Consider the following 27,809-nt stretch of genomic DNA (forward strand, 5'->3'; position numbering starts at 1 on the left):
CCTGATAGACTTTCGGTAGTAAGAAAATTATTCATAACATTTTAAGTGGGATAATATCATCCTCAGACTTGTGGCTTTGACTCAAGTTCAGATGGATTACTTTACAATAAAAAAATTAAACTCGTTCTTTATTTATCTTATGTAAAATGATATAATTTTGTTTTATAAAACAAATATTCCATTATACTTTCTAAAAAAATTTGTATTCAGTTTTTAGGATTCCCTAGCCTAGAAATCTACACGCACCCTAGCGGCCGCAAAATATATTTGCTGCCAGGGTTTAGTCTAGGCACTCACAATACACTTAACAGCTCCAAAAACCAAAATTTGGTCAGGCCAATCACATCGTGTGTAGCGTCTGTGGGGCGGGCTTAACATGATGACGACAGAGCTGCGACGGTTCCTACTTGAAAACTTCGTTCTTCGTTGCTCTGATTGGTCATAGCGCTATCCTATTGCGTGCAGAGGCATTTTGAGGGACAACCTTATATCCCGCCCCTTGCATTGAGCCGTTTGTGTGAAGAGTTGCCAGACCTTACATCTTGATGTAGGTCTGGCTAACCAGGCTAAGGATTCCCTTTATAGGGAAAAAAAAAAAAAAAAAAACATTTTCCATTAATGGTAAATGTATCTTCACGTTTTCTACGGTCTTTACGGTAACTGAAACTCAAGCAGGAAGTAAATTGACTGTAAGCCCGACCTCATCCTCATGATAAACACTCATTTCATTGAGATTTGGTGTTTTTAATGTGTGTTCATGATATCAGATGAGAAGATGTCGAGCAGTGTTTTATTCCAGAGCAGACTGAAGTCAGTGATCGAGTGCGCTGTTTCAGAAATCATCCGACTGCATGAAGATGGAGTAATGTTGATGAGACTGGAGATCACTCAAAGAGATGCTGAGATCACTCAGAGAGATGCTGAGATTACTCAAAGAGATGCTGAGATCTGTCATAGAGATGCCGAGATCAGTCAGAGAGATGCTGAGATCAGTCAGAGAGATGCTGAGATCGAGATGCTGAAGCTGAAACTCGTGTCAATGGAGAGAAAGCTACACTGTGTCAAACATAGAGGATTTATTCAGAGTTCAGGTAAATAAACCAGGAGAAATCACATTTCCTAACTAGTTAAATCCCAACTAGTAAATGTGCTTAATATGGTAACCAGCTCACATGCCTGTTTAAATTTTAATCAATTGTATAAGGTTTGTTTGTGATTTGTTGTGTTTGTATGCTTCATTTTAAAGGAAGGCGTCTAGTATGGCAAGTCATTGTCAGGATATTATTTTTTTCAACCAATACCCAGATAGAAAAAAATGTTAAAAAGTGTTGATTTGTCAATGTTTATCCAGCTGAATCAATATCAGGTGTGCACCCTCCGTTACAATTGAAAAATATTGAAATTTCAATAAACCACCATTATGGTGATCAGCGTTTGCTTTAGTTAAGCCCTTGACTTTTACTAAGGTGAATCTTTTGTTTCTCAGTGTTTGTATGTTTATGTAGAAACACATGTGCATTGGAAAACAAAGATGTGTTTTAAAGTTAGGTTAAAATTGGGTTGTTTTTATGAAGATGTCAAGATGATATTTAATTTCTCTGCTTTACATGATGATGTTGATTCTTTTATGGCCTTTATAATTGTTCTGGTTTTTAAATGCACTGTGACAAGGTAAACCAGGGCCCGGTTCCCCGATAACGTTCACTCTTAGCGTGCTAAGCAGACTCAAAAAGATATATCTTACCAAAGTTGTTGATGTTCCTAAGTGTGTTCCCCGAAGTGTCTCTTAGGAAGATTCTTAACACGCTGCCTCTAAGTTCGACGTACAATGGCGCTGTCCCAAGGGAAGGTGCTGAATTATTTGCGATCGATCACTCAGGGATCGATTTTCCACTTCACGCGAAGGTGCATTACGACGTTAAGAAAGACAACACGTTATATACAAATGCATTACTCAAATTATTCCAGTCACATTTATGTTAACATAGTTTAAGTTATCCGTAAAATATAGACTATTAAATAAATGATCAAATTGTCAGTAATACGGGTAGACGAACAGGGTATCCCTCGCTATTTATCCATCCTCCTTATCCCGTTGTGCCTCTTCTTGACATGGGTTTTGACTTTAAAAAAATATGTAATACACTTTTATACGAATGTTAAGGTACTTAACAATCAGAATTGATTGGCAAGCAGCTGCAGTAGTTCTATTTAATGCGGTATTCTGTTTAATTGCTTACCATTAATGTTTTCAATAAAAAGCAACCTAGTTAGATAGAGAATATGGTCTGAGAAGATCTAGCAGCTCCATAATCAGTTGTCTTGGAAGGCGATTTTTTTATTTAGCCACGTCAGGCAAAATGTCAAAAGGTTTAAGGGTTGACGAATAAAAAAATTGGCATGGACTAAACAGTTACGCGGCCGGTGTTGTGTGGAAGTCTGTTCCCCCTATGTTTCCCTTTAGTGTAGTGTTTTTATAGCATTTTTATCACATTATACGTTTATTATTTATATACATTGAAAGTTTTAATGGCTACTGAGATGTATATGTGTGCATTTATGTAATGTATCTTGACTGTTCTTGATTGTAAGTCAATTATTTTTACAATATGAATCATATTATATGTATAATATATATTTATTATGTTTGGAAACATAACAGTTTTAAAACAAACAGTAGAGGAAAAAAAAGAAAAGAAAAAGACAGGCTATATGTTAAAAGACATAAAACTGTCAAATATGAAATATTTAATAAATTGTATAATAGAATACATGATATTATTGCTTTTTAGTATAACCAATTGAAATCTTTAATCTTTCTAAATAAATTATAAATGTAACTTGATGAAAACGCTATAAACATAGAGGGAACAGACTTCAATGAGGAACAAACACTGGCGCCGTCTTTGATTCATTAGTTCTGATACGAAATAAAGTCAACTGCATAAATAGTCCTGTATCCATTGCAAACATATTTTATTAAGTCTTAAAATGTCCATAACATAAAATCATTGTCAGCATACCATAGTTTGACTTGTACTGCGCTGCGCTGATTTTTAAAGACTGCGGCGATACCGTTTTGCGCTCAAACAACGCTAAGAGAGAGCTTACGAATGGTCCAGACCAACCTTACGAAAGTGTGACTTACAGAAGATATACTTAGCGTACGAACGTTTTGGGAATCGTGCAATAGAGTTAAGAGAGAGGTTAAGGAATAGGTTAAGAACTACTTAGCGATAAGAACGTTTTGGGGAACCGGGCCAAGGTAAATTTAAAAAAAAATACTGACACAGCATGAAGCTTTCTTTTGTTGATCATCACCATTGATGAGTTTCATAGACTGATTGATGATGTTAGAGATTGATTCAGTAGTTTAACCTACTAGATCTATGTTTTCTTTGCAATAGCAGATGTATCTTAAAACATGCTTCAACAACCAAAGAAAACTTAACATTAAAACACAAGAGTCAGGGGGCCAACTAAAGCAAACACTGATCACCACAATGGTTGTTGAAATTGTAATATTTTCTAGATTAATATGGTGCAAACGTGATATTGATTCAACAGGATTAACACTGACAAATCAACAATTTTTAACATTGTTTCAAGGTTGCTTGCTATATATTGCTAAGTCAAGATAATTTTCGATATATCTATAACTATATGTCTTTTCATATGTTAAAGATCCTAATGAACTGTCTATGACGTGCAAACTAGGTCTGCTATTTGGAGATCTAACCATGACCTTACTTGGATTTCATTATGCAGTTCAACATTTGAACGTTGGACTACACTGTAAAATCGATTTTGTTGTGCTTCTGCTTCAACAATTTTTCTTAAGTTGATACAACACAAAAAAAATCATTCATTACAGAAATGTTTTCCTTTATCCAAATACAAATCTTTAGGGTAATGGTTCACATTTTTTTTTTATAACTTAAGCGAATGAAAAATAAACCCTTGCCCTAAACAATATTTTTTACATCTATGAACACCTGGCAATTTTTTAATTTTTTTGTTGTTGAAGAAAGTACATTTTAGTCCTGTTTTTATAATGTTTAAATGTTTGTTGGTTGTGTGAATGTTAGGGTAATGTTACATTTTATTATTTTTTAATTGTTATAAAACATTCTTTCTGAATGTTCTGTAAAATATTGCTGTAGAAAACACAATTCACTTTTTAGGTTTAGATGTTGGTTTTGTTTCACGATTATGGTGATCAGTGTTTGTTTGATTCTGAGCTTGTTAGCTTTTCCTCTGGCTGCTACCACTTTGTGTTTAAAACACGTTTTTGTGTTTAAAAAGTTGATTTATTCATTCACCGTTTGATCAACCAAAAGTATCTTTTTGCATAATGATGTGATACTACAGTAAGATATCGAGCACGGACAGATTTTAAGACAATTTGCTCATAAAAAAGAAACCATGGTTCCATTTTGACACACAAACATAAAGAATCAGAGTATGAATCTTCAATCTCATCAACGGCGACAAAGTATAAAAAATTTTATTTATTTACACAGCAGTGCATGCTGGGAGTCCTGGATGTAATTTGTAATTTGTTGATACAGATGTCCAATGAACGTCAATAATGGACTTTCAGTAGACGTTGGAAAAAAGACATTGTCTGGCATCACATATTTTGACATGACAATTCACACACATGAAGATGTTTTAACAAGTTGTCGCACTCGTTTCTTGTCGGAAATAAAGTCAATGGCCACCACTGGGAAGTAAAATATGCAGGACAGGTGCCAACCAGGAACAACGTTAAAGATACAAAATCTATTCACTGCTAAAAAGGACTGCCAAAAAATGTGTCAATCTCCGGCTGAATTAAGTGTTTAAAAACAAAGTAAACATATTTTAAGATTTTTTTTCTTACCCATTTGGCAGAATTGTTGCTTGTTTTAAGCACAAATTTACTTAAATATAATATTTTTTTTGTCTAAAAACTAGATTTATTTTCTTAGGTCATTTTGCTCATCAAGAAAATACATCTTGATTTAACGGGATGGTTCACCCAAAAATAAAATTCATAATTTTCTCATCCTCATGTTGTTCTAAATATGTATGAATTTCGTTTTGTGCTAAATTGCCATCATTTACCAAATCTCTTTTTCATCATTTATCACAATACTTCCATAATATTTGTTTTCCTACTGTAAAAGTCAGTGTTTACAATCAGCTGTGTGCCTACCATCATTTACCAAAATATCTTCTTTTGTGTTCATCAAAATAATAAAACTTCTTACAGTTTTAGAACACCATGAAGATGAGTAAATGATGACAGAATTTGTATTTTTTGGTGAACTATCCCTTTAAGATTTTTTTGTTATTTGTACTGAAACAAATAAGTGTTTTCAGATATCAAGATTAGGCATTGACGTTAATTGTAAAAAACATTGTATAAAAAGACACTTAAATTACTCATACACAATACCTCAATGTCATTTTATCTTCTATTAAAGCATCTGTCATTTAAAGAGTGGATGTTCAATACTCAAAAGATATTGACATCATTGTTCATGACATGAAGCATAATACACTAGTCAACATTTGAAGTGGATCAAAAACATTCATCAAAGTTGTCCTAAGACAAGAATGGGTAATGGGCATTGGTTTTAAGAAAACTTTTAGGAAAGATTTTGATCCACTTCAAATGTTGAATAGTATAGTTCAAAATGTAATGTTGGATGTGTTAGTGTTGTGAGAAGAGTCTAATATGTTTTGATCTGTGCTGTCTACAGAGTGCAGTGATAGAGCTGTTCCAAAACTTCAGCTTGATAGTACTACAGAAAACCATCAGAGAGACACCGATGTAGAATCCAACACAGAAGAAACCTCCTGTACAGAACCACACACACAGATCCAATGTGCAGATAGACAAGACCTGAACAATGAGAATGAGGAAGGACCACAGTTAGAGGCTGAGCAGAAGTTTCCGTCCGAAATCACAGACCATCACAGACCAGACCTGGACCATCAGGACACCAAACGTGATGTCAGTATGAGAGACTCGCAGTCATGGCCATCTGATAATGGAGGAAATACTGAGGAACCCACAGAAGATCCACACTGCTCATTTATTCCTGTGGAAGAAAGTGCAGTCAGTGGACAAACCCTAAACGGTTTCGACTCCGTGAACCAGAGCGCAATTGAACCGCTTTGGACTGACAGAATAAACCTGGACTTGATCCAGACACAGCAGCAGAAAGATGTCATAGCACCTCAAAGCTCATCGTTTAATGACCACCTGCACGATAACGCAGACAGATGCGTGTTTACCTTGAGCGGCTTCGGTACAGGTCCAAAGAGCTTTACTCACAGGAGAGACACGAGAGGAGTGAAAGAGAAGTGGTTCATCTGCTCGTTCTGTGGCAAGAGTTTCGATCGCTTCAGTCACCTTCAGATGCATCAGCGCATTCACACAGGAGAGAAACCGTATAGCTGCGCAACCTGCGGCAAAAACTTCTCACAGCAGAGCAACCTGCGCACGCACCAGAAGATCCACCGCAAACCTCGGATACTCATGAAAGCATCCTGACGGACAGAGGACAAAGATGTCCTACCATTGCAAGACTCGTTCTCTGACAGCTGTGCCTTTCCTTTATGGTTTCCAAAAACATAAACAGTGTTCAATGAATTGCGGTATCTTTAATGTAATTTAACGTTTGTTTGCATAAAATGTCCCTGCCATTAAAGGCCTTTTACAAACATGGAAAAACCTCTTCATCTAGGTCTGTGATTGGAATAATTTCCTTCTCAAACAAACAACTTTATATACAGTATTATACCATAATATTGCATAGTTGTAACCGTGCGTTCACACCAGCTATTCGCACCAGCAAATCGCGCTATTCGTGTGTAGTTGGACCCTTGAACATTTTGTGTTAGCATAAAATTCGGTTGTGAATACGCTCAATTTGCCAGCATTAGCCTTTGTTAGGGGGAAAATAAAATATATATCCATCCGTTTGGCCCAACGACGGTAACAAAACGTCATGGCAGAAGGATCAAAGTTGTTTTCCCGGGCTAACATGGCGATCTCATGCTGTGTCCTTTGTGGAGGGGGCTATCTTTATTCAGGAAATTGTCTTACAGCTAGCTTGTACTCACTCACTTTTTTCCAAGCAAGATCCTTTTCATTCCTGTTTCTATAAAAATACAAATATGTGTCATACAGCTTGGGGTGTCCACATACAGCGACGATGATTTTGTCCTCCATTGTTGTTTTGTATTTTTTGCCTCAGCTCACTATGTCATAATCAAGTCCCTACTAGAGCAAGCAACTAATTGGTTAACGCGGTGCAAATATCCACCAAAGTTCAGACTTTTAAATTCATGTGAATCATGGCTTATGTGCGGCAAACAGCAGAAACACTCAATTTGCACATGTCTATTGCGTCTTTGCATTGACTTAACATATAAATCACTTGATCTTAACGCTTCATTCACGTCTGGTGTGAACGCACCTTAAGCATTTAAACATAATACAGTGTATAAAATACAGCATCTTTTCAAAGTAAATATAACAAAATCTCAAAACTTCACAGTACAAAATCTTTGATTTTGGGAACTGACGAAATGCCAGTCTACAATCAATTTTTTTTGTTTTCAGTAGTACAAAAAAATTTCCTCTATGACAATTAAGTAACATAGTATCGTGTATTGCTCCAAAATTCGGTTAACCCTTACAAACATATGATTTAGTGTTTACCATATTCCTGTGTTTTGGCAAATTGGTAATCTTCTCACATCTGAACCTGCTAAAGCTTTCGTGATGCACATTATGTCTGATCATCCAAACACAAACTCAAAAAAAACAAAAAAGTGGTGAGAGCCTTTAAACGGACAGAGGAAAGTTTTAAACACACCACAGAGTTTTCAGCAGGTCAGACATAGCAGACGACTCTGAGCCGGATCCACGCCGGTGCAGATCCGGCCCGGAGTCTTCAGCTGTCTGTGCAATTAATGGCTCACTTATTGTTGACGAGGCACCTTAAACCGGGCTACAAACTATTTTAATGTGCAAAAATAACTTTCACCTCTATTACTTTTGTTGTCTTGGCACCGTGTTGTGTTAAGTACAGAGGTAGACTGTGTCTTAACCAGGTTAATATTATATTCAACAATATTATACACAGTCAGGGTTCAGTAGATTCACTGGAGTGTCAGTGTTTGAATCAGCAGAGATGATTTGTTTGAATCTCTTTGAAGCTGACTATTCATGGAAATCCTTCACTGTCCCATTACATCCCATTTAAAACAGTCTACTAAACATCGTTTGTGTTTAGTATGAAGTTGACAGAATGATTCCTTTAACAGTCTGTCACTACGAACCACACGCACAGATGACAAGTCCAAAACTTTCTGCTGTTATGTGGTATCGTTTAGGAATATTGTCGTTTATCAGATGACTTCAGATTGACGTCCTAGCGGGTGTATTATGATCCCGTTAGCGTTTGCTTTTGGGGTGAGTCCACCATTACTGTAACGAAAGTTGTTCATGGCCTCAGATATCTGGTAAGAGTTTATAGCAGCGGTTTCCTCCTCTCCTTCTGGAATTTTGTCCGTCTGCATTTCCGTGTCTCTCTCATCAGGTTCCTGTCTGTGAATCTCTCTGCGAGAACCATGATTCCAGCCGTCTGCAACCGTGTCTGCGGCCGGAACGGTGCTCATGGATGGAGGAGAACTGTTGTCCCTGTGAAGACCTGAATCCTGAAACACAATAAATAACAAAATCTCAGCTCGAGTTTAAACATCAAGTTTAAAGTGTATGTCACAAGTTTGATTTCAATCTTTGACTTCATCTTACTCAGTCAATACATTAAAGATATATATATTCACAGAATGTTCTTTGCATTATGTAGGATGATTTTATGTAGAAAACATGACTTTAACTGGGTTTACAGAGTCACATTTTTCTTAGTCTAATGTCATCTCCTCACTGTTCCTGCAGGGGGCGCTATAGCAGAAATCAGGATAAGCAACAGTGTTAAGTCAAAATTTTAAAGGGGTCATATCATGACATTTTAAAAAAAATGTAAAATAAGTCTTTGGTGTCCTCATATGTGACGTTTTAGCTTAAAATACCCCACAGATAATTTATCTTAGCATGTTAAAATTGCCACTTTGTATTTGTGAGCAAAAATGTAAATAAGCTGATGAAATGCAAACACTGATCACCATAATTGTGGTTTGTTGAAATTGAAACTTAATTGTGCTTTCAACTGTGCTTTATTTTTTTCTCTTTTTCTCTCTGCTGTAGTTGAAAAGTGCCGATTAAAGGGGTGGTATTATTATAATTGGACTCGCTACCTACGTCACAAAACGGGCGATATCTGAATGGGCTATTTTTTTCCACAAGCTTGCAGAGATTGATTTACCAAAACTAAGTTACTGGTTTGTTCTTTTTCACATTTTCTAGGTTGATAGAAGCATTTTGGACCTAATTATAGCTATGATCCCTTTAACGCTAGTTAAGTTGTAAAAGAGACCAGGAATTTACAAGAGTTAAAAAAGTAAATGGGGTTTATTTAGTTATGCTGACTTTAACCAATGACATGTTAGTACAAACAGGCCTCATTTATAAAATGCTGCATAGAAACCGGACCAAATTTGATCTCACGATCATTTCTCAAATGTGCATACGTGTGATTCCTAAAATGAACGTGCGCACAGAAAATGTGTGTATAGATGTGAAATCTATAAATCTTGAAATTGTGCGCAGTTAAACAGTTTCAAATCTCCGCATTTAAATGATGCCTAATTAATTAATGTCATTGACATATAACAAGCACCTGTCAATGTTTAAATCATTATCAAGCAGCAAGAAAGACTTATATTTCCAAAAACAATCGGCAAAAGTTGCATACGACTGCTCAGAGCCTGACTTGGCGCTAAGCACTTTTCCACATCAAAGACCAGTTTTTATAAATATGGACTTTGCCATAGATTTTTGTGTGCGCGCACTTAATAAATGAGGCCCCAGATGTCTACAGATTCTCACCAGAGATGCATGACTGGACTTCAGATAAGACGCGACTCTTCTTTGTCGTTCCTTTATCTCTTCGTCTCTCTCTCGAAGCTTCCTACTGGCTCGTTCCGGCTCGAATGCTGTATAGATCGCAGGACGCCCAAGATAGTCGTAGTCACCCTGTCGACTTCTCTGGTCACCCACTGTAGAGTAATCCTGCGGACAGACAGACAGACAGCGTGAGAAACAGGCTTTACTCTGGTCACACACAAAATACGCACACACACTTCACAGTATCTCACCTCCATTGATAAAAGACTTTTTCCCATGCTTCTTTCCATGTGAGTGAATGAGTTTTCTTCAGGCTGAAAACAGCACAAAAGTTGATAAATCACTTACATTGACAAGACTAACAGTGAATTGATAAAAAGACTGAGGACCACAGATCTTGTCAGGTGACTCTTAAAAACAAACAGAAAAAAATCTCACTCACTAACTGCTGTGTAAAAACACTGTATGAGCACTTAAAAAAAGGCTGATTTATACTTCTACATCAGAACTACACAGTACCCTACACATCTTTTCATTTATACTTCTGCATCGTTGTTTGCATCAATGTGCAATTATAAATGTAGACCACTAGTAGGCAGTGTCCACGGGTGTGGTATATCAAGCCAAAAGCTGAAGAGGCAGCAGCTTGTTCTTACATGACAGATTTCCTGTATTTGGCCTAAATGTTCTAGTGAGTGTGAAGATCCCAAGCATGCATTTAGGATAATTCACCCAAAGGGACACACTTAGCAAGTGTAAAAATGTCAATCCAGGTAGTGGCAGCAATTTGCACCAAAATGTAGTCGATAATATATATTTTAAAGTTTTTCTTACATGAACACATAAACAGTCTGAAATGAAGATTTGCTGAACTTTAAGATTATTATCTACAGTTATCTGAAACTTTCTGAAGCAGAATTCTTTGAATCTGTAAAAAAACCTCTTCAGTTTGTGCATGCATCTTTATTAAAGTGTATTTTTATCCAGTAGTCCCTGAATAAAGCACACAATTGATATTGTTTCTAATTATGGTGATAAAAGCAGTTGCAGATGTTTTACAAAATGCATGTGTCATATCCATTTATTCACTTAAAATTAAAAGTTTCCGTGACATCTCGCAAGGTTTGGGCAAAAATCTCACGATTTACATCCAGAACATGATGCATGATGGGATACATTAGCCTTGAATACTGCTCCGAAGAGGTATTTGAGATAGTGTGGGTTAAGAGCACTACAATTTGCCAGTTTTATGATATGGGACAGTCTTGCACATTTCCTGACACATACACGCACTCTTGAGCAAGACCACAAGTGTGGGTATTTGGGTCCTGTCCCAAATGGCACAACTCCAGACTTGTGGACTTCCTCAGAGGCCAAACTTTGATGACATCATGTAGTGCAGACCTTAGGGACCCTTGACACGAGGGCGCACAGGAGTCGTATTTTGGGACAGACTCAAGTGTCACGTCGGAAATATGAAGAGAAGGTGTCCATCAGTGTAAACTCCTTCCATCCTTGTCTGATTTGTATGATTGCTCTTTCACAAGGACTTCTGGGTAGGTAAAGTGTGCGAAGCCTGCACTTGTAACGCATTTGGGAAGCATCGGCAGTGATGCAGGTAAATAGACAGCGCCTTTATTCAAGCTTAAGTTGTTAGATATCCCATACAGCAAAAAAATTATTTCTTTGGCCAAAAATATGTTTCAAATATATGCAAAATACATTTTGTAGAAAGTACAGCGTAATTAAAGATATTTTTGAATTTGAAAATGTATTTAGGTTTCACCTTAACATATTAGCATATATTTTAAAATGTTTTACATGGGCAACATTTTTTTAATAAATATATTTCCTGGCCAAAATTAAAAAAAATCTTAGTAAAAAATCTAAGTATAAAATGTATAAGTATGTATAAAAAATTAAATTATAAGTATATTTTTGCAGTTATATATTAAATATATTTAGTTTTAATCTTTTCAAACCCGTTATGTTTACAGGTTTGTAACACACAGTTTTCTCCAATGCAATGTCAATATAAATGCTTTAAAAAATATTTATTTTTAAAATAAATTTCAAAATCGGTAAAAAAAATATATTTTGTAAACATATTTCAAAATATATTTCAGTACATATATTATTTGACCATTTTTTGTATATTTTGAAATATATTTAAAATTATGTTTGAAAATATATATATTTTTGCCATATGTGATAGCTCCTTAACTTGGTCAATCTTTGTTTTAAGTAAAAATGTGAGACAGATTTTTTTAATCAGAGTGTTTGCGCATAGAATTGACACGTTGTCCCATTTTTTGAGAGGTGTGTGCCAGACTATGGCGTATGTCTGACGCAGAAGTACAAATCAGCCTTTAAGCACAATGTGTTTACTGTATGTGTGTGTGTGTGTGTGTGTGTGTGTGTGTGTGTGTGTGTGTGTGTGTGTGTGTGTGTGTGTGTGTGTGTGTGTGTGTGTGTGTGTGTGTGTGTGTGTTTTTGATGCTGTACCGGTATCCTGGGATCAGAAGTGATGGAGCCGAGTCGCCTCATAGACGCCTGTCGTGAGAGACTAACCATCTGCTCTCTGATGTGAATGACATGACATTTAGAGTTACGTTGGGTTTTAAAAGATTTGACTTTTGTGAGGAATTACTTTGTATTAAAAATCATAAACTCACGTTTGGACACTAAGGGCTCGCTTCAGATTTCTGTTTTTATGTTTAAGGTGACAGTTGACGTAAATGAGGATGATCACCATAATGACCACCAGACTTCCAGCAGCAGATGCTCCTAAAACGATCAGCATGGTCTCTGAATGCGCCATGATCCGCTCGATAAATCCATCTTTATCTTCTAGAAACAAATAAAACACAACAAAGTTATACGATCAGATTTACGCATGCAGAACCGAGAATGTTGAGTAAATAAATATGGGAGGTGAAATGCCAGAGAAATTCCAGCTAACTTGTGAGTCACTGTTAGATTATGATTATGATTTACACAGATACTGGAGAAGTCATTCGGAAGAGATTTAAACAAACATTCAGAGAAAATGATGACGGATCGAAACAAAGAAGACTGAAATGTTTTCTGAAACACTGAAATAATCAAAACCTTAAAGATAAAATATATCTTTCCATATTTTATCTTTAAGGTTTTGATGAGTGATTATGTCAGTGAAATATTCAGTCAGTCAGTGTAATAACACCATTTGATTTTTTTCAATATTCTTTTTATAAAGTTAAACACTTACCTTTAATCTTCACATCATACTCAGATTTAATACTCCCAACAGTGTTTGCCGTCTGACACACGTAAACGCCTTCATCTGTCATGTTTAGAGGACGACTGAAGATGAGTTTGTCACCCTGAACTAACACACCGTCTGGTAAATGACCTCCTTTCCTAAAGCACAAAGACAGAATTGAGTTTAGTAGATTTGGCTATAATATGCAATTTTACACAAAACAGTTTAGCTTGTGTTATTTTTATACTGTACTGACATCAGCATGTTAAGTTTTCTCTTTATGTGTGCATGCCAAACATGTTATGATTGAAACAACAATGCTGTTATAATAAAACATTAAAACTACAGAGATTTGTATTACGGTTTATAATGATTGATAGGTTGGATGAAACAGCATGTGATCTCAAACACAACTACAGAGAAGAAGTATTAAAGGTATTTTATTATCATCTTACATTAATTGATGTATTTTAAGTACATTAATAAAGTGGAATATTATCAACAAGTCGCTGAATCAACAACTTTAGTCAACTGTCAGCATCCACACATCCTCAAAAAACACTGCCTGAGAAAATTCATATGCTTCACAACTATCAGATACAACCCATTAGATCACTGGACACACCCTGATACCGACACATACACACACAGGGAGACACTACGTCTTCGTCTATGAAAACCTGGCAAAAAGTTTATTTTTTTATGTTGGAAGAAAGCCCATACATTTTAGTCCAGTTCTTTTAATGTTTAAAGAATGTTTGTTGGTTGTGTGAATGTTAGAGGAATGTTACATTGTATTATTTTACAACTGTTATAAAACATTATTTCTGAATGCTCAGTAAAAATATTGCTGTAGAAAAAATGATTTGTTTGTTTCATTTAACCTTGGAGAACCCACAAGGTCAAATTTGGCCCCTGTTAATTGCTGCTATCCAAAATTTTCTTGGGTTCTCCAGTGTTAAAGTCACCATTACGCTGATCAGTGTTTGTTTAAGTTGGACTCTTGACTCTGAGTTTGCTAGCTTATGCTGTGGTTTCTACAACTTATTGTTTAAAGCATGTTTGTTTTTATAAAAAGCAGCTAATAATGTAATAATCACAGTGGTGTTTAGTATCTGAGGCTTAAGATCATCATCTAGGTAGTTGATTTATTCATTCACTGTTTGATAAACCAAAAGTATTTTATCAGTCTGTTTATGATGTAATATTGCAGTAGGAGATCCAGCACTCTCACAGCAGTTCATAATTCTGAGAGATTTTAAGACAATTTGCACATAAAAAGGAACCATTGTCCATTTAGACATACAAACATCAAGATTCAGAATAACAATCTCAACATTGGTGACAAAGAGTAATAGTAAAAAAGTGAATTTATTTACACCGCATTGCATTCTGAGAGTCCTGGATGCAAATTCAATTCAATTCAATTTTATTTATATAGCGCTTTCACAATTGGTAATTGTTTCAAAGCAGCTTTACATTAATAGAAGCAGTGAAAAGCACAGAAAATCGACAGATAGCATAACATGATACACGACAGCATAAGCAGCTAAATTTGCTGTGGCTATGAATTAACATTATAAGCGAGCGTATTACTAATGTAACGTATAGAAGAGGGTGCTAAGTTAAGCCAAAGATGGCTGCCTCCCCGGGTTGAAAAACCCCCTAGGAGAAAAATTGTAATTTGTTGATACCCAGCATGCATTGCAACATGAAGCTTTATATTTCTTTGTCACCCTTGTTGAGATTCATACTCTGATTCTTGATGTTTGTGTGTCTATATGGCACAATGTTTTTTTGTGTCTTCAAATCTATCAGAATTATAAACTGCTATGAGAGTGCTGGATCTCCTACTGTATAATAATCACATTATTCACAGAAAAATATGATTTTGGTTGATCAAACAGTGAATGCTCTTAAAGGTTCTCTAAGCGAATTCACGCGTTTTAGACCATACATTTTTTTGTTACATACAGCAAACATCTCCTCACTATCTGCTTGCTTCCTGTCCGCTGAACAAACTGTAAAAAAAATGCGATCTCTGTAGACAGCCCAGCCTCCACAAACTGCAATAATAACAAACTGGCCAAACCTACACCAGAAACCATAACAAAGTATTCTAACCAATAAACGCCAAGAAGGATTTGGGGGTTGGGTTTGGGCGCGTTCATGAAAGCACGGAAGGGAGGGGGAGGAGGAGGAGGAGGTAACTACGCTCAGTTTGTTTGAAAACACATTTCAAAAATCAACACACAGATTCGCTTAGAACGCCTTTAAAGGGGATATTTCAAAAGACTTTTTAAAGATCTCAAATAAATAAAATGTCTTTGGTGTATCCAGAGTACGTATGTAAAGTTTTAGCTCAAAACATCCCACAGATAATTTATTATAACATGTTTAAATTGACACTTTGTAGGTGTGAGGTTCTGACATCACAAGGGGAGCCAGATTTCAAAAATTAACTTTTTCACATGATTACATGTGAAGAATGGTTTACCAAAACTAAGTTACTGGGTTGATCTTTTTCACATTTTCTAGGTTGATAGAAGCACTGGGGACCCAATTATAGCACTTAAACATGGAAATAGATTTTAATGACTTTTATAATATATCCCCTTTAAGACGATGATCTTAAGCATCAGATACCAACTGCCACTGTGATTATTACATTATTGGCATCTTTTTACAGTACCAGAACAAATGTATTTTAAACTATTAGTTGTAGCAGCCACAGGATAAGCTAGCCAGATCAGAGTCAAGAGTCCAGCTAAAACAAACACTGATCACCATAATGGTTACTTTAAATGAAACAAAACCAACATCTAAACCTAATAAGTGAATAGTGTTTTCTACAGCAAAATTTTACATAACATTTAGAAATAATGTTTGAAAATAATAAAATGTAACATTCCTCTAACATTCACACAAACAACAAAGGTTCTTAAATCGTTGAAAAACTGGACTAGAAGTACATTTAATGGACTTTCTTCAACAACAAAAAATATAAATTTCGCCAGGTTTTCATAAATGTTGAAAATATTGTTTAGGGCAAGTTGTTAATTTATCATTTACTCAAGTTATAAAATTTAGACTTAAACTATTACCCGAATTGTTTTAATTTAAATTAAGGAAATTTTTCGTGGATGCAAAACATTTTCTGTGTAGATGAGACAAAAAACCTTAAGAGTTTTCAAATTTAGAAAGTAGTTGTGTCAACTTAAAAAAAAATTAAGATGAAACAGCAGTAACACAAAATACTTTTAACAGTGTAGAGAGATAAAAGGAGATAGACACACATACACACACACACACACACACACACACACACACACACACACACACACACACACACACACACACACACACACACACACAGGGTTCTGATGGTTGTAGCAACACAAATCATCACATTAAAGGTTCTCAGGTTTGTAACTTAAACTCTCTTTGTCTCTGTAATTATCATCTGAGTATCATGTGAACATACAGACTGTTGTACAATTCACCTAAAAAACATAAAAAGTATCACCTGAGCATATTTCAGCTTACAGTATACAAACACTAACATACAAATGTGTTAACACTATAAAACATCTGTAATCAGAGACCGCAGAAGATAAACTAAATTTAACTTTTTCCGTCCAAATCTGATTGTATAACTTTGTAAAACTAAAGTTTCATCACTGACAGGCCGATGCACAGGACGTTAATAACACACACTAGAGTTATAATATCAGCGTCTTGAATGAAAAGTAAAGGCAGTGTTTCAGTATCAGTTAAACAATGATTAGAGGACACAGTTGTTATTTAAGGCTTATGAAGCGTCTGGATACACCGCACCCTCATCACTTAGCATCCTGCTGCTTACTCTCTTTTCATTTCAGTTTTTTCTGAGAAAACTCTCCTGCTGGCTCGAAACTCTCGGGCTGCAACGTGACACTGGGCCTTTTATTTTCTCCTGAAAGGAGCGAGTGAATATGTAGCACTGCTGCAGTTCAGAGCTCTTTGTGTTCAAGTTAAACTACAGAAAGAGACAGGGTGCGGATGGATGTAAGGATTAAAAGAATGTGATATTTATGTCACCACTCTTTTCTGTAAACATTCATATAAACTCTCCTGAGACCAACAACAGCAGGTGTGCAGGAGTCTTCTGATAAACAGCTGTAGTGTCTGATGAATACCTCACACTAAAACTACAAAAACAAATCATAAGATCTGATTGGACAGAGATGGTGTGCACGGACCTTTATGAGCTGAACTGAGCATCAGTCACTCCATGTGGTTGCCAGATTTGTGGTCTAACATATTTTACTTTCAATATTTAGCAGGCTTTTTCTTAAAGGCACAATATGTAGGATTTTCACCACTAGAGGTCACTATTACACAATAACAAAGGCGAAGTTTAATGACGTTATGAAGGACAGTTGAATGATGGGATGAGACATGTGGAATTCTCTTATCATGTACATGGATGAGATAATAAATTAATGTTTCATTACCTGTACGTTTAATTACATTATTTTATGCCATTATAATGAATAAGCTGCAAGGCACAACAACTGCATGTTAGATGCTGTACAACGCATTCGTGTTGCCAACGTTTCGACAACCGGAAACTGATGATAGCGCAGATGTTAAGTCACTATAAAGCGTGACAATTACAAGGTAGACAAGAGACGAGCCATTATTTAATACCAACATTTCCAGCTCATTCTCATGAATTGCGTATAAATAGCAGGCAGTGTGAAAAGTTGTGCAATACACACGCCAAATTCAACTTTTGCAATGATACGCCCCCTTCACCTAACTCTTTACCGCCATTGACGAAATATCTCGTCAATTAAGAGAAAACACTTCCCCGCCAATGACGAGATTTTCCATCTTTCCGCAATACTGCTATTATCTATTTCCGCAACTTATACAACCCGGAAGTAGCGCCTCTCGTGAAAGAGAAAGAACTCCATGTATGTTTTAAAGATCGCTCTGAATGGGATCTCTATCAAAAGTCCTTCGCAAAAATGAAATTATCTCAGCTTTTTGCTCAAAATTGGGTGTTTTTTTTGGGTGAAGCAACCTACCCATGTTTAAGAGGTGATTACAAGAGAACTAATGAAGGTAGGATGAAACGTTTTTTTTTTTTTTTGAAAGCAGAGGGTCGGTTCTTTCATCTTATATATTGTTTGTTTATATATTTAAAGAAGAACATTTTCTGGAAGGCATTAAACTTTTGTGAAAATCATGGAAAAAGCTGGCGCTGGCTGGCAACTTTTTTTAAAATGCTGGCAGGGAAAGAGTTAAAACAGCGCAATTTTATTTGTTACATAAAATTACATCCTTACCCAAACCCCAACTCCAAGCGACCATGGTTTAAAAATGGACAAAAACATGAAAAGCCCTTTATATTACATACTAAAGTAAATCTTAAATTGAACTCCAAACCCAAGCAACTAGTTTAAAAAACACAAAAAATTGAGAAACAAATACATAAAATGACACAAAAAGATGCACTGTATTAAGTTAACAGGAAGGACTCGCGTATCATATGCACGCAAAATTGGAATGTGGCTTATGTATTGCATGACTTTCACACTGCGTGCTATTTATACACATTTCATGAGGATTGAAAATTTCTCTGGATTTACAAATCCTTGGGAACTTTTGGGATAATGTAAGTACACAACTCTATTAAATATATATTACACTGTGCAAGTGGTTTTGGGATATTTTATTACAAAAATCTTACTTCTTGTTGCTTAACTGACAACTTTGGTAGACAGAAACAAGATGTTTTCTGTTTGCAGAAAAGTTATTGTTTAAAGAATTACTTTCCAGATTTTCAACCCAGCAAGTAATTTGCATTAAAAAGACGTCAAAAAGCTGTCCAGATTAAGTCCAGACGTCTATAGGCTAAATTCAGGCAAAATTTAAACTAATAAATAAATGAAAGCCAACACATTGTCATCACTGTTGACTTTGCCTACGTCTCACATGTTATTTTGGCAAAAAAACAAAAAACAAATTTAAGTTTATTTTGGCTAGAATGAATCGCTTATAGTCAGACACGTCGGGTCTATAGTTATGGTGAAATGACAGCTATGGATTTCAGAGTAATTAGCCAACATTAAAGGGGTTTAAAGGGGAAAACTGTGATTTGTCGTTTTAAATGTCACCCAGATGTTCTCTGGGTCAGAAAAAAGAGGCAATGTGGACCCTTAGTGGTGTGTATAGGCTTTGTGATTAATTATTTGAAAAGCTTTTAAGGGTGTTGGCTTTATGCCTAATATTAAACCCAATGTCAAACCTGCTCCAGGTGATGTTGTGAGGCTGTGGGTTTCCTTTAACTGCACATCGGAGTTCTGCTCCTGTTTTGCCAAAGGTCCAGGAACCAAAGTCATGGATCTCTGCATCTGGTGGATCTACAACCGAAAACCCAAAGTGACATCAACAAGAGTGTGAATAAAAAGCAATAAACTAGTTTCCATGTGAACTTACATTGTACAATCAGGTTGTTTTGGAGTCTCCGGGGTTTGTCTAAAGCCGGGTGCCACACCAGACAGTCCAGGCGATGGCCATTCATGCCGCGCACCGGATTAAGGGAGAATTCTGAAGTCACAAGGCCGTCCTCGCCAGTTCGATTCTGAGACGTTCCGGTAATGTCCGTGTCCCAGGAGAGACGTGGAGGCGGATACCCAACGGAACGACAGGAAGCAGCCATGCGAGACGATTGGCCTTCCTGCAATATCACCGGCTCCAGCGTGGAGATGGGTAAAACTGTGAGAGTTACATTTTAGTATCGTTTATCAAATCAAAGGGTGGATCTTGTGTGGAGGTAATGCAATGTAAATTATAGATTAATACATAATTTAGTCTAGTCATTTTAAAGGATTACTTCACTTTAATAAAAAAATCCCAATAATTTACTCACACGCATGTCATCCAAGATGTTATGTTTTTCTTTGTTCAGTCGAGAAAAAAAAAGTTAAATTTTTTATTTTAATTTTAAAATTAAGTTCAGTTTTTCTCCATATAGTAGACTTTAGTGGACCTCAACAGTTTACAGTTTCAATGCAGCTTTAAAGGACCCTAAATGATCCCAACCAAGGCATAAGGTTCTTCTAGCAAAACCATAATTTTACCAAAAAAAAACTATTAAATAATATGTACCTTTTAACACCAACTTCTCATCTTGCACTAGCCGCGTGATGCACCTGCGTGACCTTACGTATTACATTATCACATGGAAAGGTCACACATGATGTATGTAAAACTACCGCTCCAGTGTTTACAAGTGTGGAGAAAGAGGAGCATTCAAATGTTGTGGTATGAGAAATAATACTTATTAATGTCTTTGTGTTCGTAATACATAAGGTTGTGCTGGTTGGTCACACGGCTAGTACTTATTTAGATTTTTTTTGGGGGGGGATGAGGATGGTTTTGCTAGATAAGACCCTTATGGTACATTCACACGGGGCGCAAGCGTTAACACTTAACGGAAGGCTAGTCTGAAGCATGGCCAACAGCCAATCTTAGGGGCTGCAGCACATGCTCCGGTCTTCCGTAAACGTTATTGGCTGGCTCTGCCTAGGTTATTTGCTTAAGGCAATCTGATTGGCTGACGCTCGCGTTGCCACTTGAAAAGTTGATGAATGTTCAGCTTCTGCCACAAGCAATGGCAGTGACGCGGCGCCGACAGATCCACAATTCAATTCGCCAACGCTTGACGTCTCCCATTAAAAGTGAATGGGAAGCGTCAACGCTTACGCCCCGTGCGAATGCGCCGTTATGTCTCAGTTGGGATTGTTTGATGTTGAATTGAAACTGTAAACTGTTGAGGTCCACTTGAGTCCAATATATGGAGAAAAATCCTGGAATGTTTTCCTCAAAAAACTTAATTTCTTCTCGACTGAACAAAGAAAGACATCATCTTGAAATACTTGGGGATGAATAAATTATCAGGATTTTTTTATGAAAGTGAAGTAATCCTTTAACAAACAAACATGTTGAGTTTATAAAGCACAGCAATTTAAGAGATGAATCCTTACTCCAGACTGTGACATCTATTTGTCTTTCGAAGTTTCCCGATGGGAATGTGGTGATGTGACAGGTGTATGTAGCCTGATCGCCTTTCTTTGTGTCCAGAATCAAAAGTGTTGAGTCAAGTGTTGGCTCTTGACTCTCAAACTGAACACGGTTCAGAAAATCAGGTGACGCTGAAATAAACAAACAAACACACAGCTTCAGGAAGAAGATCTTTACAAGACAGAGCGCCGGATCCCAGCAAGCAATAGGCTTCAATTCACCGTCTAGGTTAACTAAAGACACAATATATTTCGGCTATGAGTAACACACTTCTAGCTAAAAATAAACTTGAATTTGTTTTTTTGCCAAAATAACTTGTGAAATGTGTCTGATATTTCATCATGTTAGCAAAGTCAACAAGATGTTTACTTTTCTTTATTGATTTATTTCATTTAATTTATTTTTGGGCTATGGTTAGCAGCTATTAAATTTTCCATTGACAGGCCGAATTTTGCCTTGTTTTATGCTGCGTGCACACCTCCAGCGACTAGCAATGATGAAGCGATGCAACTTCGTTCATTTCAATGGAAGCTTGGCGACTTCCGGCAACACGAGAGACAGTGGCATTTGACGACAGTAGGTGGGCATGTCCAGCTAAACAACAAAGTTGAGAACAACCTTATGCAAATGACAAGCAACTTTCAGGAGCATGTTGTTAAGAGGCGTTCCTAATTCTAGTTCCCAGAATCAACAAACAAATGAGTAACCGTCCTCTCAAAGAAGGATGGAGTGAACTTCACTGCTTCACTCTCATTGGTTGTCGAACCCGAAAGTTGCTTGTTGAACCGTTGAACTGTTCTCAACGTTGTTGTGTAGCTGGACACGCACACTTCCTGTCGCCAACGGTTTCTGTTGCGTGGGTTGCCGGAAATCAGCAAGCTTCCATTAAAATGAAAGAGATCGCATTGCTCCACCATTACTAGTCACTAGCGGTGTGCACGCATTTTTAGCCTAGACGTCTGGGCTGTGTGTGGACAACTATATTAGATGTTGATGGATTGTTTCTGGCATCTTTGATATTCAGGTCATATACCTTTAGAATTTAGCACATTTCTCATGATTTCAAAAAATAATCACATAGTTTGAAGCACAAGTGAAGAGGACGAGTTACTCAATGACGTTGTGTGCATAAAATACATGAAGTATTAACTAATAAATATGTTGAAAACAGAAAGAAAAGTATTTAATGTTGCGTTTATTTGGTGTAATTATCAGCTTCTTCTTTGACCAAACAGCAACAGCACAACATTTGATCTGTCGGGCGTTCACACGTAAACAGCACTGTTGTAATATCACACTTCCAGGACCGTAATGCTATTAGACTCCACTGAAAGTGGTCAAATCTCTTATCATTTTATCATGAGACAGCAAGAACATCAAAGGATTCTGTTATCAGTATCTTCATGGTTTAGACTCTGGTCTGCCTATATACAATCTACAGGTTACACAAAAACACAACTGCCTTCCTGTGTTATCGGAAATTTGATAATTTGTGAGAAGTTGTAAGTGATAACGAGTGTGTTGTGTGTAGATGCTTTGCTGACGGAAAGAATGGAGGATGTGTGGCCACTTTTTAGCTGGTCAGACTGGGAGACCTTCCAGCTTAAACTTCTTAAACCAGTTTTAGCTGGCAGTAGTTGGTTTAGTTGGTCATCCTGTCTGTCCAGCTAAGACCAGCCTGACCAGCTAAAAAAGTGGCATAAAACCCTCTAAAACCAGCTATACCACACAGCAAAATCCCTAGAGTTAAATGAATACTGCTGGGTGTATATGTTGTTTCAATCTTACAGTGTGTTTAAAGTAACACTGACGTCCAACTAAAACAAACACTGATCACCACAATGGTGACTTTAAGGAGCGGTTTCCTTTACAGGGATTAGGTTAAGCCAGGACTAGGACTGCATTTTGAGGCAAAACAAAGGGCACTGATGTATTTTAAGATATGTCAGTGCAAGTTGTTTTCAGTTTGGACACCTCTTACATTTATTTTAGGCTAGGACTAGTCTAATCCCTGTGCAGGAAACCGCCCCTTTATGGAACATCCAACCTCTAAACCTAAGTTAAGAAAATAACTCTACAAGTAAGGTGTAAAATACAATTTTAGGTTTCAAACAGAGATGTAATGAAGAGGATAAAGTTACAGATTGCAGCTTTAACTTTGCTTCAGTGTTACTTTTAACAATATATACACCTAGCAGTGTTCATTTAACAGAAATCCTTCTTGCCATTTTTAACGTTTGAGACCTGCCCATCTGAGGAACTTGAGTTATAAAAATGATTTCCAAACATCCCAGAGGTAACGACGCCATCAGAGGGCATTCATGTGCAACTTTAACCTAGTAAATTCGTATTTACGACAATTTCAAAAGCACATGAAGGCAGCATTTGTGGATTTAAAAACATGATGTCAATCTTGACACTGTTTGTAAGGGGTTAATTGCTATGAAAACAATTAACCTTGAAAGGTTCTTTGTTTGGCTTCATAAAGAAACACAAAAGGTTTTTTGTGATAGAAACAATGCCAATGGAGAACCCAGAATGGACTGAAGAGACACACACACACACCTTTGGGTCCCTCAATGAAATGTCCAATAATGATCTGCTCTCTTTCACCTCCAGGTTTTTGTCTGTACCAGGTCACCTGCACCACACGCTCGTCCTCCTGTGTGGCGAACCGGCACGGCAGTCGGGTCTGTGTGCCGATAAATGACCGCAGGACCAGCGAAGAAGAAGGTTCGATAAACTCACCATCTACACACACTGAAAACACACACAGAGACAACAGATCTGTAACACTGAATGTGTTCACTGTGAGAGTCGAGGACAACCAGAGTCAATGTTTGTGAGATTTAAGTTAATATTAAACAGACATATCACAAGTGTTTGTTCGTGCTCAACAAAAACAACACATTCAGAAAAATGAGGAGGATCGTTCTCACATTCTCCGACACACAAATGTGTGCTCTACATCACAATGAATGACTCATTCTGATTGACAGCGAGAGGAAACAATGCTACTTACAAATAATAACATACAACTAATATATAGATTCATGGAGAAAACACTTCCTGTATGTTTTGTTGTTGACATCAAAGGTCACATGCCAATCGAACGCTGTGCTATTTTGACGCAAATGCATTCAATATTCTCATTCAATATTTGGCCTAGGGTTGAGCCATTTGTATAAAATGATCAATTGCGCTTCTGTTGTTTAGGCATTTCAACAATATGTGACCCGTGCTGGCAAAATGAGTCAGAATGCTCTCTGTCTATTTTAAGCTACAGGTAAAAGAAAGTATAAATGTCGATTTTGTTCAAAATTGAGGTTTTTGATTAAAATAAGTACATTAAGCCCTCATCTAATGATCTCAATGCTGTAAATAGTCATTAAACATGACATTTTCTGAGAGGTGTACCATCCTAAATGCTAAGAGGCAGATTCCTGGACAGGGATTAGACTAGTGCAGTAATTCTCAAAGTGTGGTCCGCGGACCACTAGTGGTCCGCCAAACCCCCCCAGTGGTCCGCCAAAAGATGACCTAAACTAGGCAAGTGTTTATACAATCTTCACATATTTAATTAGATTTTTAATGCATTTGCAAAACTGTGATATCAGTTCTTGACATTCTGTTTTAATAACGTAAAAATGGATCGGTGCCTAAACCAAAGAGGAGTCAAACGAAGGATCAAGCGTCAACTGAAAGCAGCTAAAATTCACAGATCTATTAGTTTTGTAATGTACTAGTTTTCGTTTCATGTGTAAAATCCCTGTAATTTCAGTGATTTTGGACATTAAGGGGAACATTTTTTTTCAGCATTTTATTTTTACCATAGTTACAACCATAGACTTCATATACCCACCACCTAAGTTTTAAACTAAGGGGTCTTTGGAATGACATTAAATGTGACCTAGGCTGTTATAGTATGTTTAATTGCAGTTTTTTTCACATGTGCAGTTTGTTGTTCATATTAAGCTGCAACTCATTTCACATTTACTTTTTCAAATGAAATAAAATTTATATAATAATTTCTGAACATAGCATTGCATTTGTGTTTAAAAAATTAGTTTTTGACTTGAAAAAGTTGCATATTAAACTTAAATTTAGCTTATTCTTCCTACTTTGTTGTTTTTTGGGGGCGTGTTAGAGTGGGACTCTGTTAGGTGGTCCTCAGAAATAATTGGAAGATATAGAGTGTCCTTGGGCTGAAAAAGTTTGAGAAACACTGGACTAGTGTAAGAGCTGTATAAACGGAAAACAACTTGTACTAACTGACATATCTTAAAATACACATGCCCTTTGTTTTGCCTTAAAAAGCACATAAGTAATGTTTTAGTAGCTAAGGCATGTTTGTTAAAACTAGTTATATAAGTAAGGCCTAGTCCCACCCCTTCATCTAATATAAAGATGCGTCTCCATCCACATGCCCGTATGACATTTTGGTTTGTGTTTTAAAACATGCAGGAATTAGAAAATAAAGTACAGGTCGGACTTGCTTGATGTTAAAATCGTTATGAAGAGAGATAAAGTTTGAGATCTGATTAGTGTTAAAAGAGCGAGCGCTGATTGACACACCTGAAGCATGCACACAGACCCTGATATATACACATCTACACAAAATTACAGTTTAAAAATATCTGTTTTGAGAAAAATTCACGCAGATTTAATTTGTTATGTCTTAAGTAAATGTTTGGTTAACTGTTGTGATGTGTAAGATTATTTTAGAACCTTGCATTACAGTAGATCTTAAAGCTGTCTGTTCTCAATGTCAATCAAACAATAAAAGAAAGAAAAGTTGAACATATATTTTTGACTGTGTGTGTGCTAAATCTATTAGTTTTACTGGTCATTTAAGGTAAATGCTGTGATTTTGTTTTTGAACTTTCAAAATTCTTCGACTGCATTTTTCTTAAAAATGACTTTGTTGACTCTGTCAACTTCAAACAGGTTTAGCTCGGTCATTGTTTGTCAGATTTCAACAAATCATACTTCGATTTGAAATTTGTTTAATAGAGAATGTCAAAATATAAATAACTCATTTTTTTTTTATTTGCTCATTCCGACTCATTTTGCCAACACAGGTCACATATGTACTCTACACAAATATTTAATCTAAATCTAATCTGACAGTGTCATCATAATATTTCTACACAAGATTAATTTTACACATTGTTTTGAGTGTAAAATCCTGAGAGCAAAGTCATTGAGAAGCTTAGTCGTCTGTCTGAATGAGACCGAAAGGAGAAGATAATGAGACATTAGGGGAGAATGTTACCTGGCAGATCTGGTTATTGTTCCTGCTCACCTCACAGACACTCAACACAAACACACCTGACACGCCACATTTAACTAAACAATACACACACACACACACAAATCCTTCTGCTCATAGTTTCAAGATAAGTAATAGTTTTACTGATGGCTGAACACTTTAATCTCACAAAAAATGTCTACAGGAATGTGACTACTGTCTAAACACACGCACGCACACACAAACACACACAATGCATGTATATTTAACAAAAATAATATTTCCCACAAAGAATTAAACACTAACACCTCTGGCATACATAGGTTAAGGAAAAACAAGGTAACTAAACTGAGCATGTATTAATATTTACTTTACTTCTACACAAAAATGCACGTATTCTGCCAAAAGCATACAGGTACAGGTAGACAGAAGGAGAGAAGGACTTACGCATTGCTCTGTAAAATATTAAACCGATGCAGGTCAGTAGTTTTGTCATGTTGTTTGTTTATTCGGTAGTTTCTGTCTCTCTTTTATTTCTCATCACATCTCTATTTGATATATGGAGGTTTCCAGTATAATAATCATCCAGGCGATCTTCTGTATCCACTGCTCGAGTCAAATCCACAGTTAAGACGCAGGTGAGTCATAAAACACAAGCAGAAGATTTCGAGAAACGATATCAACTCATTCTCATTGCGCGCACAGACCGACTCATCTCTCTCTCTCTCTCTCTGTGTGTGTTCACCTCAGGTGAGTTAGACACACACGCACGCACGCACGCACGCACGCACCTGCGGACCCTGTGCTCCACCCACCACAAACACCCACACACGGGCGCGCGCGCGCAGACACACTGACCTTTGGTTTTAACGTCTTTTTCTCTCTCTCTCACTCTTTTCCTTACTCTCTATCTCTTTCTCTCTCTCTCTCTTTAGATTCTTCGGCTGCTTAAGTTAACTGTGTGAGTGTATGAAGAAACTTGAAGAATTTGCATGAGGACTGGTTTGTCCTGTTCACACAAACACTGTACAAATGTCACATCCGCTTTAACATTCCTGAAGTCGAGCTCATTAACGCCTAATGTGACAGATCAAACAAATACTTCATCAGGTGCCTGTCATGTGTTGTTAATTAATACTGAGTAACGTTAACTGTTTATAGGATATAAGAAATATAAAGTTCATGCAAAACTAGTTAGTTAATTAGTT

At 36.6% G+C, this 27,809-nt stretch overlaps 2 protein-coding genes across 3 annotated transcripts; one reads left to right on the top strand and one right to left on the bottom strand.

Annotated features, from left to right (window-relative positions):
- Positions 1 to 666: 666 nt before the first annotated feature.
- LOC135744071 (uncharacterized) lies at positions 667 to 6,727 on the top strand. The gene is made up of 2 exons (XM_065262028.1): positions 667 to 1,091; positions 5,751 to 6,727. The coding sequence occupies exons 1-2, from the start codon at positions 758 to 760 to the stop codon at positions 6,545 to 6,547; spliced, it is 1,131 nt and encodes a 376-aa protein (XP_065118100.1). The 5' UTR covers positions 667 to 757; the 3' UTR covers positions 6,548 to 6,727.
- On the bottom strand, positions 6,638 to 27,562 carry nectin4b (nectin cell adhesion molecule 4b). 2 transcript variants are annotated; one of them, XR_010530663.2, is made up of 12 exons: positions 27,049 to 27,562; positions 23,916 to 24,110; positions 21,314 to 21,481; positions 19,764 to 20,042; positions 19,573 to 19,687; positions 13,281 to 13,432; positions 12,706 to 12,880; positions 12,536 to 12,611; positions 10,282 to 10,344; positions 10,013 to 10,195; positions 7,106 to 8,721; positions 6,638 to 6,940 (listed from the first exon to the last, which is right to left on the bottom strand). XR_010530663.2 is itself a non-coding variant. In XM_065262023.2 (11 exons), the coding sequence occupies exons 1-11, from the start codon at positions 27,095 to 27,097 to the stop codon at positions 8,413 to 8,415; spliced, it is 1,764 nt and encodes a 587-aa protein (XP_065118095.1). In that variant the 5' UTR covers positions 27,098 to 27,562; the 3' UTR covers positions 6,638 to 8,412. The 2 variants fall into 2 exon arrangements, 1 of the variants encoding a protein (XP_065118095.1); XM_065262023.2 differs by having other exon boundaries at positions 6,638 to 8,721.
- Positions 27,563 to 27,809: the final 247 nt, after the last annotated feature.

The sequence above is a fragment of the Paramisgurnus dabryanus genome, chromosome 6 (genome assembly GCF_030506205.2).
Source record: "Paramisgurnus dabryanus chromosome 6, PD_genome_1.1, whole genome shotgun sequence".
Lineage (NCBI taxonomy): Eukaryota > Metazoa > Chordata > Actinopteri > Cypriniformes > Cobitidae > Paramisgurnus > Paramisgurnus dabryanus.

What these genes read in the sequence shown, in the direction of transcription:
- nectin4b (XM_065262023.2), bottom strand. Translation starts at nt 27,097, where the DNA reads ATGACAAAACTACTGACCTGCATCGGTTTAATATTTTACAGAGCAATG. An exon ending in TTTCATTGAGGGACCCAAAG is followed by an intron (nt 21,482 to 23,915) that starts GTGTGTGTGTGT and finishes TGTTTATTTCAG; the next exon opens with CGTCACCTGATTTTCTGAAC. An exon ending in CGAGCCCTTAGTGTCCAAAC is followed by an intron (nt 12,612 to 12,705) that starts GTGAGTTTATGA and finishes CATTCACATCAG; the next exon opens with AGAGCAGATGGTTAGTCTCT.
- LOC135744071 (XM_065262028.1), top strand. Translation starts at nt 758, where the DNA reads ATGATATCAGATGAGAAGATGTCGAGCAGTGTTTTATTCCAGAGCAGA. An exon ending in AGGATTTATTCAGAGTTCAG is followed by an intron (nt 1,092 to 5,750) that starts GTAAATAAACCA and finishes TGCTGTCTACAG; the next exon opens with AGTGCAGTGATAGAGCTGTT.